The following is a 21,082-nucleotide window of genomic DNA, read 5'->3' on the forward strand; positions in this document are numbered from 1 at the left end:
ACTCTTGCCATCTTCCTCACTTGTAACTTGCCCAAGTCAGGTGCTCTTGTTGGGGACAGTGGGAGATAAGCTGTTTTCTGAGCCTCCATGTTTGTGTCCAGGGAGCGCCAGGCTGCCAGCAAGCAGGTGCGCCGTGCCGAGAAGAAGCTGAAAGACATCTTGCTGCAGGTGGATGATGAGAGGCGTAATGCTGAGCAATTCAAAGATCAGGTGGGTACAGTGACCTGCAGTGTCTGTGAGTCTTCTGGGGAGCAGGATTTCCCTTCTGTGACCAAGGCATTCACCATCCTGTGGATTTCTCTTCTTCTCTGTCACTGTAATAATTGCAAGATGAAACAGATGAAAATGCTTCTAAAGAAAAGCTAGGACCTCTCAAATTCTAGGCAGCTCCATTCAGAAAGGGAAGAGGGGGCTTTGGAAACTCTGCTTTTTGCTGCTCTAACTACTGTGCTGCAACTCTGGGGAAACACTGAGTTCTTAACTATTTTCTGCCCCATACATGCTCAGGCGGACAAGGCAAACATGCGCTTGAAGCAGCTGAAGCGCCAGCTGGAGGAGGCAGAAGAGGAGGCCCAGCGAGCCAATGCATCCCGCAGGAAGCTCCAGCGGGAGCTGGAGGATGCTACCGAAACAGCGGATGCAATGAACAGAGAAGTCAGCTCCCTGAAGAGCAAACTCAGGTAAGGAGGAGCAGCCAGTCCAGCACGGGCTTTGTGCAGCTGCCCACAGCAAACAGCGTGGCCAGGTGCTGCCTCAGCTCCTCCCAGAGCCTGCCCTGCCTGCTGAGTTCGGTGGAATGCTGCTGACGTGCTGTGTGTCCTTCCCTAGGCGTGGGGACCTGCCGTTCGTCGTGACACGTCGGATGGTCAGGAAGGGAACAGGAGAGTGCTCCGACGAGGAAGTGGACGGCAAGGCAGATGCTGGTGATGCCAAAGCTACTGAATAAGTCCTCCCATTTGACCCAGGTTACATGTGAGGGAGTGACCCATCTACCCTCCCCTCTTCCATTGGACTTTCAGCAAACCCTCTCCTCCTAAACTGGCTGGGGGATCTGCAGAGCAAGCCCAGGTCTGTGTATCTGGAGCCATCGGGCATCTGTGTTCCTAGTTTTCTCCTCTTTCCAGTTTCCTAATCCTCTTTGTATTTAATGCCAAAGAGTCAGGGCTCTGAAATTTGACCAGCAGTTTGGCCACTGCAAAGGCCTGTAGAACTGTCTGTGCCATGTCTGCTGGTAAATCCTTACACAGTTTGGAGGGAGTGGGGTTAGGGAAAGATTATTTTTGCTGTAAATCTCCTTTTGTCTTCAATTCTAGCTGCAGGGAAGCTTCTTCCTGTGTTCTTTCCCCTCCCTCTTTGTTTGCTTTCGGCAATCATGTTCAGTGACCTCAGACTTCTGCCTCTTTTAATCTGCCCACCCATGTGGCTTGGGAGCAGTTTCAGGAAAAACGGTGTGCTTTGGCCATGGCAATTTGCCCTTTCTTCTTTCATGTGTTTCCAGGGAGGGCTGAAGAGGAAACTCCTCTTGGGACCTGTTACCTGGAGGATTTGCCAAAGTTGTCTCCTTTTATTTTCACCCCCCCATGTCTCTTTTTTCCTATTTTTTTCTTTTTTTCTCCCTTCTTTTTCCTGTCTGGACAGATCTCTGAAGTGCAATGATGTCCTGTTAGTGTCTCTGCCTCTGAGCGGTTTCATCTAAGGTAGTGTGGACCAGTAGTTAACAACAGGCTGGGGGAGCAGAGCAATGTCCTTGTGCTTGTCCGAGAATCTCTGGGGGACCAAATATATTTAATGGTAATAGACAGAATCTAGAGGAATTTAATAGAGTAGTGGGCAGAGGGTGGGGATAAGGGGAGGGAACTTCCTCTTATTTACGTGTCCAAGCCTCTTGCACCTGCTCTGTAACCAGGGGTTGGGATTAGTTATTGTGCACCATTGACTAAGAGTATATTAAAAACCCTTTAATCTGCACAGATATATGTAAGGCCTTTGTATTTCTTGTAATAAGTAATTAAGAAAAAAAAATAAAGGTCTTTATCACTGCCTTTCTCTCGGGACCATGGTTATATATAGATAGTCTTTACTTTTCTACACCGTACACTGGTTGCTGGATTTACCTGTATTCTTAACCGTATTGTATATGCTGCATTTAGACCTACTTATGAGCAAAGTAAAATTTAAATATGAAGCACCATACTGTATGCCTGAAGCGCCCTAATGCAGAGCCTCCTGTCCCAATTGCTGTCACAGAAGAATTAAATTTTTTTTTTATATAATAAAAGTGCCTTAGCATGTGCCTCAGCTGTGTGTCACCACTACAGTCAGTAATGGTTTACTGGTGCTCCACTGATGTTACCAATAAAGATTATCCATGTGCTGCAGTCCTGAGTGTGTGTTGCCCTTCCCTCGGTGCAGTGAAGACCCTGCGCGGCTGGAAACTCTGCTTTTTGTTACATTTTTGCCAGAAGTTGAATAAGAAACTTGTGCCCATATTCTGGTCCTTCTGGCTCCTTGCAGTGCCCCAAGTGCATTCTGGTCCTACAGCCAGGGCAGGAGAAGCTGCAGTGCAGCCCCAGCAGCTCCAAACCCCAAGCTCATCCCTCCCATCCCGTGCTGGCAGAGATTTAGACCTTGCTGAGAAAGTCTGAGCTGGGAGCTGCGGTCGGGGCTGGGCCGGGCCTGGGTGGCAGCGATGGGGAGGGAGGTGCTGGCGCTCACCATGAGGGGGCTGTGCTGCCAGCAGGGGCTGCTGCCAGGGCAGTGCCGGCAAACAAGGAGCAGGGAGGGTGCAGTTTACAGGAAACTCCTTCCCTGGGGAGCACTCGTGGTGGCTGCTGCTCCCAAAGGGCGGCGTTTCTGTCTAACCAGATGTTGGGAGGGGAAAAATCTTCTCGATAAGAAACTCCAGTGTAAGTAGAAGTTTAAAAAGCCAAGGGGGGTGCAGAAGGAGCAGGCACGGTTAACCATGTGCTGCTGCACGAGTGGGTGCAGTCCCATTTTAAAGGGTCGGTTGAGAATGAGCTACTTTTGAAGTTGTGTTACATGGGCTGCAGTTTTTGAAAGCCTGGATAGGGATTGAGGCATGGATGTGGGTTCATGATGTGTGGAATACAGGCACTGCTGTGCTGATGTCCTGCATACAGCCTCTTAAAAACAGGACTGCACTTAGTGTCATCTGGGAGGTTACTGGCTCAGCTGCCTCAATCTTTTTCCAGAGTGTTTTGCAGAAACTTGCAGGGTATCTCTGAGACCAGTGTGCCCTTTAAATTGCATAGAAATTGCTTTCCCATCATAGGATCAACTTGAAATGGCACCGCTGGCCAGGCACTGCAGTGATCCAGAGCAGAACCTGTGTGCTGGTGGTGTGATGACCCTTTTAAGCTCAGGCTGTTTTTTGTGTCCTTAGCCTTGAGCTGCTTGGCTGCTGCTCTGTCCTGTGCAAGATGGAAAGAGGCTTGTGTCTCTTTTTTTTTTTTTAACTGGCACAGTATTTTTCTTCAGCTTTCCACTTTTTTGTGCATCCCCATGGAAGGGACAAAATTAAGTCTCCTACTCTCCATTTTCTGCTTTGCAGAGTGCAACCTTGTGCTAGGAGATTCTCATGGCTTCAGGTTAGTTGCTCTTCTGTGGCTCTCCAGAGCCTGGTAAATGCTTCACAGTGGTTTTTCCTGGGATTTTGGGGATGGTCTGACTAAGTGAATGGTTACAAGGGCTGTAATAAGAGTGGAAAAGAGACAGAGCTGGGGCCTTCTCTGTGGGCCCTACAGAAAACTGGTTCTTGGAAGTTGTTTCTGGAGCTCTGTTTGTTGTCTGCACCCTCTGGCCTCAGGGCTGATCCCAGCAGGGATTGGAAGGGTCTGAATGGGTGGGAAGGGCATAGAGAAACTTTGAGGAGATGCAAGAGATGATGAAGCTGATTAGAAACATTCCTGTCCTTGCACTGGGCCATTCTTCTGGGAGAAATGATTGGCAACCAGATCATTAAATGTAGTAAGGTCCCTAAAAAAAAAATTAAATTTTTGCGGGTTCCAGTGTGTCCCTCACAGGCCATTGCAACAGCAGAACCGAGGGGCAGAGCAACCAGCCCAGCCCCAGCCTCTGGGAAATGGAGATACATCACCAGACCTGCAGCATCATCCTGTGCAAAGAGCCTTCTTTCCTGGGCAGCTGCGTGCTCTGCTTGCTCCTGCTGCAGCTTCCCCCAGGGCAGAGCAAGGACAGTGGCCATTAGAGCCAGTTCCAGCTGGGTTCCTGGGCACAGCAGCACTGACCTGCCAGATTTAGGATTTAGCTCTCTTCCATTTCTTCTGCAAATTGATTCAAGTACCACTTAATGAAAATGGAGAATGAGGGTGCAGATTCAATGGCTGTGGAGTGGGATTCCTCAGTGACAGGCATTGGAGTGGGGGAACTAAAGTAGAAATCTGCAGCTTTCCATGCCTGGGGGGTGTAAGGGAGGTATCAGAGCAGTGGTTTGAGTGATCTGAAAATAAAATGCAGACTGCTGCAGCCCAGCTAGAGGCCAGGCAGCTCAGCCTGTTCTGGAGATGCTGGAGATAGTATACCCAGTTCCAGAACAGAGAACTAGTACTAGTGGATAACTGCTGTCTGTTTGGATTTAATTTTGCCTTTCCACTGCTGCTTTAGCAGTGGGAGCGAAAGCAGAAGGAAAAGGATAGCAAAAAAAACAAACCAAAACCTTTTTTGTCCTAAATTTGTGACTCCATCCTTGCTACCATTTCAAGCCTGAGTGGCTGAGCAGATGTGCAGCAAGAGGAAAAGCAAACTGTGAAATGTCTTGAGCAAGGATGGTCTGGCACATGAGAGGAGAGGTGCAGGGAGCCGAGTCCCTGCACTGGAGCAGCCTCCCTCTCTGAGACTTTGAATTTGGGTAAAATGTATAGAGAAGGACGCCAAAAAGCCAAAGTACAGCCACTCTTTGGACTGGGCTTGGTTGTGCAGGAGGAGCATTGAGGCCAGGCTGCCTTCTCCACTCCCCTGCAGCAGCTGAGGGTGCACGCAGGCAGCAGAGGCCATGGGACACGTGCCCTGCAGGAGAGTCTGCCTTGGAGGTTTCACTATTGCTCAGCTCTCCAGCCCTGAGGAAGAGCAAGGGAGGAAGTGGAGGGCTGATGATGATGGAGTGGTTGGCCTCTCATGCCATGTTACTCATAATGTGGTTGCTTGCTGCTAATTAAGCTGGAATTACACTGTGAATGGCTTAATTCACTACAGCCCTAATTGACTTCTGATGGAATTTGTGCAGAATCTCATGGAAGTGGGTGTTGTGGCAGGGTGTATCACTCGGGACAAATAGATCACTTCCTTTGGCTCCTTTTTAGGAGAAGAGCCATCGCTCAAATCCCTGAGCTCCTTTAAGACTGAGCTTGAAGCAGAGCTCTGTGGCCAGAAAAAGTCTCCTGAGACGTGAAGTTCTGGTGGCAGAGAGTGGTGGTGCCAGTCGAGAGATTGCCTGGAAGTGCAGGAATGCTGCACTGTGCAGCCAAGAGATGTGGGGCAGCCTTCACCAGCTTTGTGGGTGAAACGATGACTTGGTGGAGAAAAGAAAAGGAGAAAGGAAAAAAAATACAACAAACCCTTGGAGCTGTGATCAAAGGAACTTCCTCCTTTTCATTCCCACTGTATCCAGGGAAACATCTCCCTGTGTTGCCTTATAAAGAAACAGCATTGCACCGGAGCTGAGCCCACCTTTCACTTTTCCTCCCCCAAACTCCTGGCATTGAGACGTTCCTGGTGCAGCAGCGAGGGAAGCATCATTTCTCCTAGCCCAGGTTCTTCCCTTCCAGATGCTTTACTCAGTCCTGGGCTGTCCCTGGGATTTGAGAGGACCCTGGCAAAACTTCCCAGCCCTGCAAGCTGCTGGATGGATGCAGCCTGCCCCGGCTGCCCAGGCCAGTGGGCATGTGTTGAAAGCTTGTTTCATTTCCTTCTCAGCACTTCCCCATGGGAGCTGAGAAGGCCAGGGGGGCTGCATGCACCGTGTCCTTGCTGCCAAGTCCATCCTGGGTTGGAGCTGGCTCTTTCAGACCCCGTTTCTGCCTCCCAAAACTTCCCCGGTGGCTGGTGCAGGTACAAGGAGCTCAGCTCCAGAGGAGAGACTGGCTCCAGCCTCAGGTGAGGCTCTCTGCTTGCCTAAGTATTAAAATGTCACTAGGAACTGCAGCAGCCTTTGAAGCTGAGGTTATCAGCACAGCCAAAACAGATTTTAATGGGGTAACACAGCCCAATTTGCTGTGCAGGCTTTTGATCCTGTGGGCTGTTGATGTGCTTGTGCAGCTCACAGCTCGCCAGCTCATCATTTTCGGAAGCACGAGGCACCCGGCTGTCTTGCCCTGATGTGTCCTTGTGGGTAAGGCACGGATAAAGCTCTTGATCAGCTTTTGCTTGAAGCTCAGCTCACCATTTCCCTCTCACCTGGGAAGTTTCTGGGAGGCAACTTCAAGGACGCGGCTTATGCTCCAGCCTGGATCTGCAGATAAACTGCAGCGGTCCCCCACACGAGGAAAGGTGCCAGGTTTGTGCTGTCTGTGTTTATTCAGACCCCTGCTGTGAGGCTGGAGGGGATTTATCTGCATCCCAGGACCTCTCCTTCGCTAAGGGAAGTGCTCCCTTCTGTGCTACAGCCAAGGAATTTGGTTTAGAGTAGGGATGGCCAACACGCCTGGCAGCCCTGCTGCACTGGAGGATAACACAGAGTATCTCCACAGCGTAGGAGGAAATTACACTGGGAGTAAAGCCCCACCTACCTCAGAGGTCGTTTGCCTGCCCCAGAGCTGCTTAAACAGAAAAGCCAGCAGGGCTGGGCCCAGCACCTGCATTTGTGGGGCTGACTGGTGCTGAGCAGGCAGCCCCACTGCCACCAATGCAAGTGTCAGGACGTGGATGGGACCAGCATTCCAATGGCCAAGGATGTGTCACCATGTGCAGCGTGCCCTGCAGGGCTGGTCCTCTCACAGGATATAGCACCAGCCTAGACACAGCATAGCTGTAGAGGGACACTGAGGATGAGCCAAGCCTGTCAACACATCCCCATGAAGGGACCTGAGTTGTTTGCTTTGGTCAGAGGATGAAAGGGGATTAGGGAGAAAATCACAGAGGGAGACCAGATAGCAGCTTCTCTGTGGTTCCTCTCCCGTAATCTGGAAGCAAAGAGACAGGTGATGGAGAGAGGAAGTGGGCACCCATTCCATGCACAGCTGTGCCCAGGATTGTCATGCAGGATCATTTCAAAGCAGCCTCTCTCCAAAGCAAGATTTCAAGGTCCTGATCCCCTGGGTGGACAGAGCAGTTGTTCCCTGCTCTGCTGTCCAGGATCTGGCAGATCAGTCCCCCAAAATCTTCCCTCTGCATTCCCCTGGCATCTCTATGAGCTGTGCTAGAGGATGCCTGCTCTCCGTAGGGCTGCAGTACCTACGGCTTGCCCAGCAGGAGAGGCTGCCTCACGACACTGCCACGAACTATTAAAAGCAGCAAGATGATTAAAATAAACTGTCATGGGACATTCACTCCTAACAGAAAGCATGAGCTGGATTCTGTCATTTCCCAGGAAAGTTAATCTGTGTTTGCACCGCCATGAAGTCAGGAGGCACTCGGGCAGTGCTAGTGGGAGGCTCCTCAGGCTCATTTCTCTGCTGGCAAGGTGTGTGTGGGCAGCAGCACTGCTGTGGGCAGCTGGCTCCGTTTTCCCCTGTCAAACAAAGCCTTTTCCTGGCCACCGGGGTGGAATAAGCAAACACGTCCCAGCAGGCGCCGTGGCGGGAAGAGCTGGACTGGAAATGCCAGTGCTCTCCTCCTGGCCTGGCAGAGCCTTGGCTGTGCTGCAGAAGGGTGAGAGGTGCTTGGGTGGGAACCCATGGGGCACCTCTTGGTCACAGTCCCGCTTGCTGGGACAGCCGACGGAGGCAGAGAGCATTCCCTGTGAATTGTAGCAGGTTAGTTGGACTTTCATCCACCCTGGGGCCAGCCAGAAGAGCCCACAGCTCCCTTCTGCACTCAATTTCCTCCAGCACAAGTCAGAGATTCCCTGAGAATCTTCCAGCTGATCCCAGCAACACTCACGCCTGCCGAACAGGGCCCCTGCCTCTATGCAGGCAGGTAACCCCACTGCTGGCGCTAAAAAAGAAGCCCTTAGGCTCCTGTTTAGGCTGGGGGTAAACTGATTGCCACTGCCCAGGGACCTTCGCTAGGGAGGATCACAGACACCCGCTCCCAGGTCTGCCAGCCACGTGTCCTCCTCACACCGCTGAAACTGGGGACAATCCGGTGTGTGCAGGGCTGACCTGTCCTGCGTGAGTTGCTGGGTGAGAGTGAACCAAACAGCAGAGATGGGTTGCACAGGCAGGAAAATTTTGCTCTGACATAATTTGTTCCCTTTACCTGCTTAACTTCTGGATTCTGCCTTTTCTTTTTCTGTTGCAACTGGTACAGCCCTTCTTGCTAACCTGGGTGGTTACTGTGCCAGGGATTGCTCCCACATGGTTTTGATGCTACTGCTTTCTGGTTTTCTTGAGCAGTGAATAGATAAAATATTTACTGTCTTTTCTCTTTTTTCTCCTCTCCTGTCTTTTCTGAACTACCCAGCAAGTCCTTTGATGCCAGAGCCAGTCACAGCACAACATTTCACAGAAAATAAGTGCTCATGGCAATTCCTGCTCTGCAATTTAAACTTCTGTCCTCTAAAAAAAAAAAAAAAAAAAGTAAAATCTGGGGACATGAGGATCTGGTAGATCTGGGGACATGAGGATCTGGTAGATCTGGTAGGATCCTGCTGCTAAATTACTTCCTTAGAGGATGGCGTGGAAAATGTGGATGGAGAATACCAGCTGTGACTGATGGACTGGGATGCGTTTAAAAAATAAGTATCTCAGAGAACTAATGAAGAATGGTTTCAGCTGAAGAAATTTATTGTGGGTTGAAAGCTGGAGGAAAGAGATGAATTAACGACGATAGAGCAGGTGAAAGGGGCTGCCTTATTTATTTCCGAAGCACAGCGAGACTCGATGTGTACTTACCTGTGTTGATTATGAGCCCCGCTGAGCTTGATTATAATTCGCTCTCCAGGGCGAGCGTGCTGCGCTCGGCAGCAGGGAGGAAGTGCGAAAGGAATTTGTCTGTGCCAGGATGAAATGTGATTACTGGCTGCACGCTGCAGCAGGGGCTTGTTTCTGAAGGTTGGGGATCCCACAGCTCTCAGGTATCCTTTGAGTGCTAAAGCACTTGAGGGAAGTTTATTTTTTTGCCCTGTCTCTGACTGGTTTGGTGCTGCGACACCTAAGCTGGCACTCAGTCACAGCACAGAGCTGGCAGTGTGAGGGGATTGCTTTAAAACAAAGCAACAGCTTGGTAATAGCTTTATATGAAAGGGAGAGCTTTGCTATAAACTAATTCTAAAGCAGCTGCCCCACAGCCATGGAGGAGCTGGAAACAGCTTTAACAGTGGTTTTAGTTGGAGCTTGAGCAGTTTATGAAAGGGATTACCTGGCTTGATGTCTGTGCTAGCAGAGCTCTGGGCTCTGGGCTCAGGACGGCCACAGGCAGCCCGAGCAGGGATTTTGGGGATGCTGCAGAGGGATTTGGGGTACACTGCAGAGACCTCAGTGGGTTGTGGGGAAGAAGAGAGCTGAGCAGAGGCAGGGCAGTGAGCCCTTGGATCACACTCCCGGTAGTTCTGGAGCTTTCAGTGAGGTTTTGGCAGTGGAGGGGTGAGTTCGCTCCTGCTCACCATCTGAACTTCTGGCTCTCATTTCTCCTCCTCTCCCTTCCCCTACTAATGTCTCCCAAGGGAAAGTTCCTGCTGCAGTAAAGGGGAGGAAAAGACAAATCACAAAAGCAGAGGGCTGGGGGATGCCGGGCGGGGAAGCAACTCCAAGGGGCCGGCCTGCTGGAGCAGACTCAGGAATGCTGGTGAGGGAGTGGCAGTGGGGACAGACGGCCCCAGCCACTCCACGTATCCAGGCTTGGGTTCCCATCGGTCCAGGCCAGTAGGAAGCTGCACGGGAGATGCAAGTGGAGGATGTGCCCCCAAATCCCCAGCGACTTTTTAACAGCAGGAGGCTGTTGGAGGGCCCAGGAGGCTCCCTTGGGACCCAGCATCTGGCACCGTGCCTGGCGGTGGGCGGCCAGAGCAGCCCCTTCCGGGCGGGGTGAGCAGCTGGAGGAGATGGAGGCCCTGGGAGAGGCACCGATGAGGGGGATGAGGGGTGAGCAGCCTGCAGGAAGCAGCTCCTGGAGGAGCAGAAGAGAGCAGTACTGAGGCTTTCTTAAACCTTTCTGCGTATGTGCGTGCACAAGAGTGTGTGTGAGCATACATGTGTATATACACTTACATATGGGCTTAAACTGCCATGCGTGTGTAGGTCTGCATCAAGTTGAAGGAGGATGTTACCCTGCATAAAGTCTGTCACAGGAGTTTTGTAAGTAACCTCTAAATACATCCAGCAAACTGAGGAAACTCAGTGTTGAGGTCAAATACAAAGTGTATTTGGTAAGTGTATGAGGTAAGAGCTGTACAGATGGGGCACCCAAACAGGCTGGTGGCTGGAAAATGGATATCAGGGGAAGAAAAAGACTTTAAAAATCAGCGTAAGCAGGTCCAGGAGATAAAACTGCAATGACTCCTCCTCCAGAACGGCATGGTTATAGCCTCGTACCACAATTACATTTATTTGGGTGCCCTACCTGTGCATTCTCACTGCTGAAGAATGCACTCAGACTGCTTCCAGCTTTCCCCTCTGTCATAAATTGCTGGAATTTACAGCACTTACTTGGGAGACTGTGGTGATTTCCCCGTTCCATATTTAACCCGTGTTACCCAAACCACCTAAGCTCCATCTGAGTTGCATGAAGAAAAGTGGTATTAATAAAGTCAGACACAAGTCTCTGGAGGGAGTGGCCAGCATGAGATGGTAATCCTGAGTCATACAGCCAGTTTCTGGGTCAGCCAGACCCTACAGCACAGGGCTGGTATCCCTGGCCAGCTCCAGTGTCACTCAGGCAGGGATTTCCACCACAGTTTTTTCATCAGCTTCGCAGAGCTGTGGATATCCCTTTCAGAATTTTGCATGGGCTGGTAACGTTTCCTTTTGGTTTGAATCTCTAGCCCTGACCACCTTCCAAATGGCTGTTCAGCAGGCAGGAATAGGAGAAGGGGCTGGAAAACATGACTAAATATGGCTGTGTTTCTGGTTGCTACAGACTGTGGGATTAGCGGCCCCTTCTTGCCAGCAGCCACAGCTTAAGTTCCCAAGGCTTGAGGATCACTGAGGGGAGCTATAGTCCAGCCCTCTCTCTGCTGTTTTATTTTTTATTTTTATTTTTTTGTTTTCCACGGAGAAATCCACAACCTATTGTGTGGGGTAGCAAACTTGGCACCCTCCAGCTGCCTATAAAATTGCATTAGGCATTTATATTTCCTGTAGTGGATTATGTGTTGTCTGGATTTCGGACGATTCCGGGTGAGAGGCTTAGCCTTTTTTTTTTTTTTTCAAGGGGGGCTACAAATTGCATTTGAAATAATTTCATCTTCTTGGGGATAGGAGAGCACTGGCAATCAGCAGGGCAGACAGATGTGTTCTGAGACAGATGTAGGCAGCTTCCCTGCCTGCGACTTGCAGCGGTGCTCTGGATGTGTGCAAGGGACAGGCACCAGAGTCCTCGCCTTGTCCACGAGGACGTCAATAACCTCATTGATTGCAACGATATTTCTCATGCTTAAAGTTAAGCAAGTGCTTAAATGTCACGCTGAATCACAAGCGAAGGATTTCTTCCTGCTCTTGCAGAGTCAGTTGTCTTGACCCAGCTGGCTCTGTGTGCCCACATGCATCGGGAGTTTATCTGAAATCTTAGTATTTATGCAGATGTAGCATATATGGGGGATTTTCTTTATAAATTGAAGGTTGACTTACTTTATAAATACCCTCTTGGCTCATATACAGAGTATTTATTGTGCTTTACCACCATTTTCTAGTTTGGATCGGAAGCCAAAGAGGCAGTAACTATTTTTAGAGTGGAGAAATCACACTGAAAAAAAAAAAAGGAAAAATTTGTTTTCAAATCTTATTTGAAATCTGTGCTGTATCAGCAGCAAATAGCATTATGAAAGGGTAAAATCAGATTGCAAGTGCTTATTGGTACAATGTTACCATAAATTCACAGAGCACTTTTCTGCATGAAGGAAAATTGACCATCTTTTACAGCAAATGTACAATCTCAGGGCACGATTTTGGAGTCATGTTCATGCGAGTAAGTAGTACTGTGTCTCACAGTCCCTGTGATGCGAATGCTGGACTGCTGGATAGCCAGCAGGTGGAGTCATCTATAATGGATGTGCCGTGATCTGGAAAGTTGAATAAGTACGAGGGGACACGTGGAAATTTCAGTTGGAAGTTGAGACCAAGGAAAATATACGGAATGGAACTGGAAAACTGTGAGCGTGGCAGATACAAAGAGATTAAACTTTAGCAGCAGCAGAGGAGGGACCTGCAAAATGTTTGGAATAGTGAAAAGCTGGAGCAATCCTGGAAACACTTCTGTGGCTTGGATCCCGAGGCGTAATTCATGCTGTTGTAATTTGCACAGATGGCGGATGTCTCAGGGGAAGGCTTGAACAGCTGGGAAACATCAGGGTGTGGGCCAGCTTCAACCACACACCCTTTCTTTATCCCTGAATCAGTCACAGAAGTGAAAGGTGATACCGAGATTGCTGCAGAAAATATCTGCAAGCTATTCTCTGTGCTGGGAGACGGCTCCTCTTGTGCAGTGAGTCCTGTTAAGGACCAGCTTAGTTTGGCATTTTGTGGGTAAGAATGCATTTTCAGAAGCTTTTCAATAAACCAATTAGGGAGGAAGAATCAGCCTCGACTCCAGGGATTAGCCATGTAGTAAATTGAGTTGTAGCTAAAGGGCCCTAACAAACAGGGTGCTTCACTGAAAATGAACAGGAGTTACGTGATAACCCCTGTTCTGTTTCGTGACGTGCCCAGTCACCACAGAGAATGTTTTGCTTTGTCCTTTGCTCTATCTGCCTGTTACACCAGGAATGAATGTTGCCTCCAGCAGGGCATTTGCCCTTCTCAAGCTGTGCGGCCTCCAGCCTATTTGGAAATGCACAGTTGCAAATAATGATTTGTACTCTCTCTTTGTCTGTGTGCCCGTGTAAGCTGAATAGTAATGTCAGGCTGCTGCAGGCTCATGTCTGTGAGAGGAGAGGGTGGCACAACCCTGAGGTGCTTCAGAGACACGGCCAGGGATGTGCAGCTAAGCCACTGGAGGACTGCATCAACAGCTGCCACTGCTGGCCCATTGATGTGGGCTGCAGCCTTCAGCAGCCTCTGGCTCACTTGTGACAGGCAGCCGAGGAGAGTAAGTGCCAGGTATTTCCCCGGTACTGGATCTCTGGCACCCAGGGGGTAGGGGAGAGCCAATGAGGTTTTTCTTCTTCTGGTCTGTGCCTCCATGAAGGGAGGTACCCTGTGGTACCTCTGTGGCTCACACTGTTTGTCATTATCTTGGTCTTACTTATCTAGTCAGCCCTGTCATGTCAACAGGAAAACAAGAGGCCTTTCATTTCCCAGATATGTTCTTCACACACCATTCTGCTCTCATACATTGCTGGGATATAGTGGGATGCCCTTTCATGTTAGAAGTGCTGAAGGACCTACTTTATTCCCTATCCCTCCCAGGCATAAACAGTGCAGACAGATGGCATTTTTATGCTAATTGCATCCATGCAGGTAACTGCATCTGCGTTGCAGGTGCCATCCTGCTTTAGCAGCATCAGGACACCTAAAATGCCAGACCTGCTGTACAGCCTGATGCCCCACAGAACCACAGACCAAGCAAACAGCAACAATAAATGTGCTGCAGCGATGTTTGCAGGAAACAGGAAAATGAGTCAGGAAAGTTTTGCTTTGAGCTCTCTGGTAGTTTCCCAGCTGCTGACACTGCTGCCTTGCTGGAGTGCCGAGGTGCTTGGAGGTGTCTGCTGAAGCCAGGTGTCCTCATTGCAAGAGGTGGCACTGGGAAAAGAGCGGGTGCCTTGTGGGTGCTGATCCAGTGACTGACAGCTGCCAGCACCTTTGCGTCACAGTGACATATTGATATTGGCATCCTGCCACTGCTTGGGCACTGGCATCCTCCTGGCACACGGTTTGGGCCAGGTGGCAAGGTCTTTGGATTTTGCTGACTTAGGTTATGTATTTTTAGCTATGTCTTCATTGGTTACAAGAAAAGGCAGCTTCTGCAGGTAAAATTCTGTAGCAAATTGCTGGCCTGAGATAAGGAAGAAGAAACATTTACCCACACTCGTTACTATGGAAAGCTCCATTGCCACTTCCTGCAAAACCAGGGCCAAAGTCCAGGCTGAAACTTTACCTTGGCGGCACTTCATTACCCGTGGGAGTACTGCTGTGAGGAAGAAGAGCATTTGGCTTCAGAGGTTTGTTTGACTGGACAGAAACAGCAGGAATGAGCAGGGTTGGGCAAGGCACTAGGTCCCACCTGACCTGCTTAGCAGAGAGACAAAATCCTTCATGAAGGAGAGGAACAAAGCTGCTGGAGGCTGAAAGGGCAAGAGGGAGCTGGTCAGCAAGGTGAGACATCGTGTGTAGATGATGGAAGCAGCAAGAAACTGTTCTCAGTTGTGGTGGTGGAGAGGAGAGATTTGCTTTGAAGTGTCTTGGAATGAATTCTATGCCTTCGGGCCAAAGACTAATGAGTGAGTTTGTGCCTCTCATCATGCCTGTGCCTTAGAACCTGCCTGAGTCACTGCCTCTGCTCCATTCAAGCACGTTCTGGGACCCAGCCCTTTGTACTTCCATAGATGTTTCACACCCGGCATCCTGATTGCACCTGATCTCCAGCCCAGTGGGAGACACCAGCACATGTTTCTCCAAGGAATCTCTTCAGAAGGTATCCTTCTCGGGGGAGGAAACCACAGCAACTTTATTCTAAAATGATGTGAATCTGTTCAGGAAAGATACACTCTTCATGCCAGCTTCTGGGAGCTCTCTGCAAGGATAACATTTCTTAGGATTGCCTCTCTTTGATCTGTCAAAGACAAAGCACTGGTGAGCACTCTGCAAACTCGTCCACGAAATCACAGCACATAGGAGCCTTTGGCAAGAGCGCTGTACAGCAGTGGAAGGGTTAACAGAAGAGTCAGCTGTCTGTTTAGTATGTCTCAGATGTCACACACAAATACCTAAAAGGCAGCTGGGTTGTGTGAAAGGAAATCAACGGATTAAGATTGTGTCTCAGCTCAAAAGCTTTTTTGTGACTTCAGGAATGCCTCATATCCCATCTGTTAAATGGGGATAATACCTATCCCACAAACATACCATGAAGATAAATTAATTAATCTTATTTTAAGAGGAACTGGAAAGAGCTGGATAAATAGTAATACGCAGTAACAAGGCAGTAATGTCAGAAAGCTCGCAATGGCACAGAGCAGGGCGGTGGCAGCTGCAGGTCACTTTGGTAGGAGGGCACAGTACCCCCCTCAGCTCTGTTCACCTGCACCATAACCGAGGGTGCTTTGTGCTCCGTGGTGGTCCTGGCTCCTCCCCTGGTGGGCTGCAGACCACAGCCAGCCAAAAATGCCTTGCCAAGGGATGTGCCTATGGCACTGCCAGCTCTGCCAGGAGTTGCTCTGTGGCACAGACCGTGTTCACATAGGATGCAAGGGAGAACTGGCAGCACCTTTGGCACCTGCATGGCAGGAGATGGTGAAAATGGGGTTAGGAGAAGGTGAAGAGAAAAATGGAGGCTGGGCACCATAAAGCGACTTCCTTCTTTGATATCCCCAAGGGAAGCATCAGACAGACACTCAGTTACCACAGTGAGAGGAGTGCTCCCAAGTGCACATACAGATTTATCTCCAAATTGTTTATTCCTAACTTGTCTGAACGTTGAAGCCTTCTGCAGCTCCTCACAGGCAACACCTTAACCTGGACCCTTCATGTAGAACCCCTTGTCAAAATTAGGGCAGAAAGACAAATACAGGAATGATGCTTTTCTCTGTATGAACAGCATCCCAGTCATGAGAATTCAGCTTCTTTCTAAGCCAAGAGTGGACTGAACATGTTCCTTCAATGTTGTTTGACAGTCTGGCTCATTTTATCAAACCCAGTCAAGATGAATGAGACGTGTGTTTACCCTTGGTGGGTGAGCAGACAAAAGCTGCATGTAATTGTCTTCTGGGTGCCTGCCACTCTGTGGGGATTTGTAGTCATTTTGAAAAAAGAGATTTCCCCCGTCACTGGAGGAGACAAGCTGGCACCTCAGCACAAAACATACCACTTAAAATAGCTTTCAACATGGCCTTGAAAACTATTTTTGGATGAGAAAAAATGTGGTGTAAGGGAAGACTAGAGTCACGTATGGTAACTGTCACTCAAAACCAAAAGCTCTATAATTTCATGAAGATCAACAGATGTAGCATGTACAGGGACTATGGAAGACTAAGACAATCTAACTGGTCCCCAGGCTTTGTTACACATGGTGATATTAGAAAAGTCAAGAAAGGCTTCCTCAGTGTTCATTGACTCACACTGACCAACTCCATTTTTAGTTTGGAGGCAGCAGTAGAGTGTGATTCCCATCCCATAATCAAGCTAACCGCAGATTTGTATTATGATCTGTGGATTAGTTCTCCATCAAGTTGCCATGGCTTCCAGACTACTTTCAGGACAATACAGGCTGCCTATGCCTTCCTCATTCTAGAGCAGACATTGTCCTTAGTGCTACCAGATTGCAGCTGCATAATGAAATCAAGTTTATGTTTTGGTTGAGGTTTCCAAATTTGTTCCTCAAGATCAAAAACGTGGAGACACACAGAACAGCCGATGAACACGCTTTGGGTTCTTGCAGACTGGTGTCTCCATTTGGTTGGAAGTCATATAAAAATGAGGATACATACATATATATCTATATATCTACATATCTATAAATCTGTATCTAGTTATCTAGCTATATATATATAAAAGTGCAGGAGAAACCCATGGAGGGACAGGAAACAAATGAAGCCCCTTTCTCAAGAAATCAGATGTGCTCTGGGGCCGTCAGGTGAGTCCTGGAGTGAGGTGCACGGAGGAGGCCTGGAAAAGGCCGGAAAGAACACAAGGCACAGTGATGTGAGGTTGTGCTGAGCACGGATACGGAGCTACGGAGCTGGGCAGCACATCCCTTGCTGCTGGATGCTCCTGAAGCGGGGGTTCAAGCCAGTACCCATCACCCCAGATTCGCCTCAGTTCCTTACTGGGAGAGCTGCGGAAACCTCACCCCCAAAGGCGGCCTGCGCCAGCCGGGCCGGGACCAAGCCGGCCACCGACGGGGGACCCGGCTCTGCCCGCGGGGTGGGTGCCCCGCACTCCTACGGCCAACGCGACCGCCGCAGCCGCTCCGGGGGTGCCGCACCCACCGCGGGCCCGCACGGGGCGGCCGCGGCCCGACCGGGGCGGGCTCGGCGCAGCCCGGCTGCCGAGCGCGGTGCTGCGGGCCGGCCCGGCCGAGCGGCCATTTCCCGCCGCCCCGCGCGGCTCCGCGGCGCCCGGAGCCCCGCGGCGGCCCCGCCCCGCCCCACGCTCCGCCCGCGCCCCGCCCCGCCCCGCCCGGCACCGCCGAAGGTTTCCGAACGGGGGTCGCGCTGCTCCGGTGGCGTTTCCGGAGATTGCCGAGGGGCTCCGGCCCCTCCCCAGCCGCCGCCGAGCCCGTGACCGAGGCGCTCCGGTGGGTCGGAGCCCGGCGCGCCCGCTGCTGCTCCGGTCGCGGCGCGGGGCTCGCCGCCCTCCTTCTCCTCCTGCTGCTCCCGCTCCCCCGGCAGCGCCGGGCACTGCGGTGACAGAGCGGGGCGATCGCGGCGGGGGACGGCCGGGGCTCCGGCGGCGCGGATGGCGGAGGGCGGCCAGCCCCCGCAGCAGCAGCCACAGCCGCAGCTCCTGGCCGGCGGCGGCGCGGGGTCCGCCCGCGGCGTGAAGCGGGAGCCGGAGCTGGAGCAGCCCATGGCCGGCGGGGACGGCGCGGAGGGCGGCCACAGCAAGCGGCTGCGGACGGAGGCGGAGGCCGACGGCGGCGGCATGCAGGTAGCGGGCAGGGCCGGGCCGTCCCCGGCTCTCCCTCCCCGGGGCTCGGCCGGGCCGGGCCGCGTTGGATTTCGATTTGCGGGATTCGGCGCGTTGCGCTCGGGCGTGCGGCCCTTTCCCCGCGGGCAGCGAGGCGAGCGGGGATCCCCCCGGGCTCCCCGACCCGAGGCGGGCGGCTCCCGGGGGCGCAGCCCAGCACGTGGGGCGGCGGCGCGGGGCCCTGGGGGAGCCGCCGCCGGGTCCGGCGTTCCGTGCACCGCCGGGCAGCCCGGGGAGGCCGCGGTGTCGGGGCCGGGCGCGGGGCAGCGGCAGCGGGTTTACCCGCGGCGCTTGGGGCTTGTACTAGGAGAAATCCCAGGTGCTGCCTGGGAAGGGGGAGAAGCGGGGTAGTGGGGCGTCTTCTAGGTTGGTTCAGGATCCCGCGTTTCTGTCGTCTCCTGCCAGCGCGGTTTGATCGTCCCTAAAACATCGCTTGTTCCAGGTGCACTGGCCTTTGTGTTTGTGGGGTGATGCTGCCAAGGTGTTTCTGCCTCCCTTTGTTTGGGTGTTGTGGAGGATTGTTTTATTATGGCAGTTGCACTGGTCTTTTCTGCTTGTGTCTCTCGTGACGAGTATATCAAAGCTCTTTGGAAGCAGCGTGATTTATTCATCTGAACTTGTTTCTTTTCTCGCCCTTTTTGGGTTGGTAAGTGCTCCTGGCTTTCCAAGGGAAGCATCCTGTTCTCTCCACCGTGCTTCTCATCAAGATGCCAAATACTGGCCAACGCTCTTCCCTTTTTACTTCCCAGACTGTCCCCAGTTTCCATGCTCTAGAATTATTTATTTTTTAAACAGCTTGCAGCAGGAAGGTTTTGTTTGTGGTTCTGTCTGATGTTTAGCCTTTCATGGTGGTCTCTCCACCCCACAGCATCATGTTTTCCCCAGTGTGATGGTGTGGCCTGAGCGAATGCTGGACCTTCGCATCCAAGTGGTGCTGCTTGTACTCTCTCATGGGCCAGTGAAAATCGTGCTGTGCTCTTTTATCCCTTGAAGTAGTGTGTTCTCCCACATGTAGGTTTCAAGTATGACTCAGGCAATGTGTACAATTGCAAGGAGAAAGATGCTCAGCATCGAAGGAGTGTTTATACGGTGTGTCTTGCTAGGAATTATGAATGAGTGCACAAACATGGTGACATGAAATTCTTCCAGCTCTTCAAGTTGAACTGAGGCAGGGGTCCTGTGTAATTACAGAAGATGCACCAGTTTACCCTGCATATAGTGGCTTAACTGATTGTTGTTGACGTAAACTGGGGTAAATCAACTGAAAATTGCCTAGGAAGGGACTTGGACTGGTTTAGCAAAAGTCTGATTTTTTTTTTGTTTTTAATTACAAATGAGTACAATTTCTCTACAGATAAAAGACTCCCCTCCTATATTTACATTTTAAAGTGCTTTGTTGTCTGTTCAATGAATAATGCAAGATAGTAAGATTGCAGTGTTCAGCCATGGGGCTGCAACTGTATGTGTGCAGCAGTGTGTAGTGCTGGTGGTCATGATACTAGGGATTGATTGTGGAATTAACTAGCAGAAAGTTGGGGTCTATTTCTGTATCAGATAGTGGGAAGCAGTGGAGAAATTAGGTGTGGTGCAACGAGCAGAGTCCAATTTTTAAGTGTGTCTGTAGTTGGTGTAGCTATTTTTCAGATTAGGGCACCCATATTGTACTTATTTGGCATTCTTAGTGTAATTTTAATCTTTCCATATGTATTTATATATGGAAAAGATTTTTCAGTCCTTTTATTATAAAAGATGAAAATAAACATATATGTCTGTATGTATATATTTACAAATGTGTACCATTGTTTGGATCTAGGTGATCTTTAAGGTCCTTTCTAACCCAAACCATTCTGTGATTCTATGTTCAGTATTTTCCCTTGACTTTTTTTAGTTTTTAAAGACTGTAGTTTATATATTTGGAGAATCTTCTCGTGTTTGCAGGCAAGCAGTACCAAATTTTAAGACAAACTTACAAATAATATCAGAGATAGGAAAAATGTGTTCTTTAATGTTTGGGAAATTCGTTATCTTTTTACTTAAAAGACAAACACAAGGTTGCCTATCGTGAGGATTTCTGTTCAGATAGTGCCTTCTTTTGAAGTACCTTATTTTAGAATAACGGGTTCTTTTTAGTAAATCCTCTATGTTTAACTGTACGTAATGCTTACAGGAGGAATAAAGAGCCTATTCTTTGATGGTTTTTTTTTCTCCCTCTCATATGTATTAGGGGCTTTCTGAAAGCTGGAAATAACACCAGCAACTGTTGTACCTTGTTTTTCCTGGAGATCCTGTCAATTTTCTACTTCCTGTTCCAGAGCCATGGGCTGTTGCTGTGTAAACTTGGTGACCTCATGTCTCTGGGCTGATAACAAGGAATCACGGAATGCCATGCCCACCACCATTTCTTCTTTGCATAGCCCCTACCTACCAGTGGCTCAGGGTATAAACACAGCGTGTAATGCTGTAGAATCATTTAGCTGTAGAAATTACTAATGTAGCTGTAAAACGAATAGATTTTTTGGGAGTCTGTTAACATGACATATCAAAACTAGCCCAAAGGAAGATAAGATAGTAGCTAGTTATTAAGACCTTGGGGCAGAGGGTGCCTAAAAGCTTTGAGTAGCCCTTAAATCTGCTGGGCTTCTTGTTTACTGCTGTCTCAGGCCAGCATGCTCAGACAGCTTATGCAGTTAGGGTTTCATTATCTAATCCATCTTTGATCAGGCCGGATAAATGGTGTTTGGCCAGTGCTGATCTTGTTAGGAGGGTGGTGTAAAGCTGCTTGAGTTGGGATTGGGACAAATCGGATCATGGCTGCTATCTGCTTCTGGGACATATTTCAGTTAATCGTGGCGTGGGAGGAAAAGGTCTACCAGGAACTGCTGGTTTTTAGCTCCCTCTGTTCCATAAATGGCAAAAGTCAAATGCCACCAGCCAGGAATGTCACCTGG

The 21,082-nt window shown here is 50.2% G+C and overlaps 2 protein-coding genes across 13 annotated transcripts in view; both read left to right on the top strand.

The window, feature by feature from the left end:
* MYH9 (myosin heavy chain 9) overlaps positions 1 to 2,378 on the top strand; it is a 69,703-nt gene extending 67,325 nt beyond the window's left edge. Inside the window, exons 39-41 of the mRNA XM_069002899.1 lie at positions 102 to 210; positions 508 to 680; positions 829 to 2,378. Of these exons, the coding sequence (XP_068859000.1) occupies positions 102 to 210; positions 508 to 680; positions 829 to 946 (400 nt within the window). The 3' untranslated portion in view covers positions 947 to 2,378. The remainder of the gene's footprint in view (positions 1 to 101; positions 211 to 507; positions 681 to 828) is intronic.
* Positions 2,379 to 17,637: 15,259 nt separating this feature from the next.
* The window catches only part of RBFOX2 (RNA binding fox-1 homolog 2), a 172,027-nt gene continuing 168,582 nt past the window's right edge, over positions 17,638 to 21,082 (top strand). For all 12 annotated transcript variants that reach the window (XR_011147934.1, XM_069002901.1, XM_069002900.1 and 9 more), the window contains exon 1: positions 17,638 to 18,095. Coding sequence is in view for 11 of the 12 variants with exons in the window: in XM_069002901.1 (XP_068859002.1) it covers positions 17,904 to 18,095 (192 nt within the window). In the remaining variant the exon portion in view is untranslated. The remainder of the gene's footprint in view (positions 18,096 to 21,082) is intronic.

Source organism: Aphelocoma coerulescens, chromosome 1A, assembly GCF_041296385.1.
Source record: "Aphelocoma coerulescens isolate FSJ_1873_10779 chromosome 1A, UR_Acoe_1.0, whole genome shotgun sequence".
Lineage (NCBI taxonomy): Eukaryota > Metazoa > Chordata > Aves > Passeriformes > Corvidae > Aphelocoma > Aphelocoma coerulescens.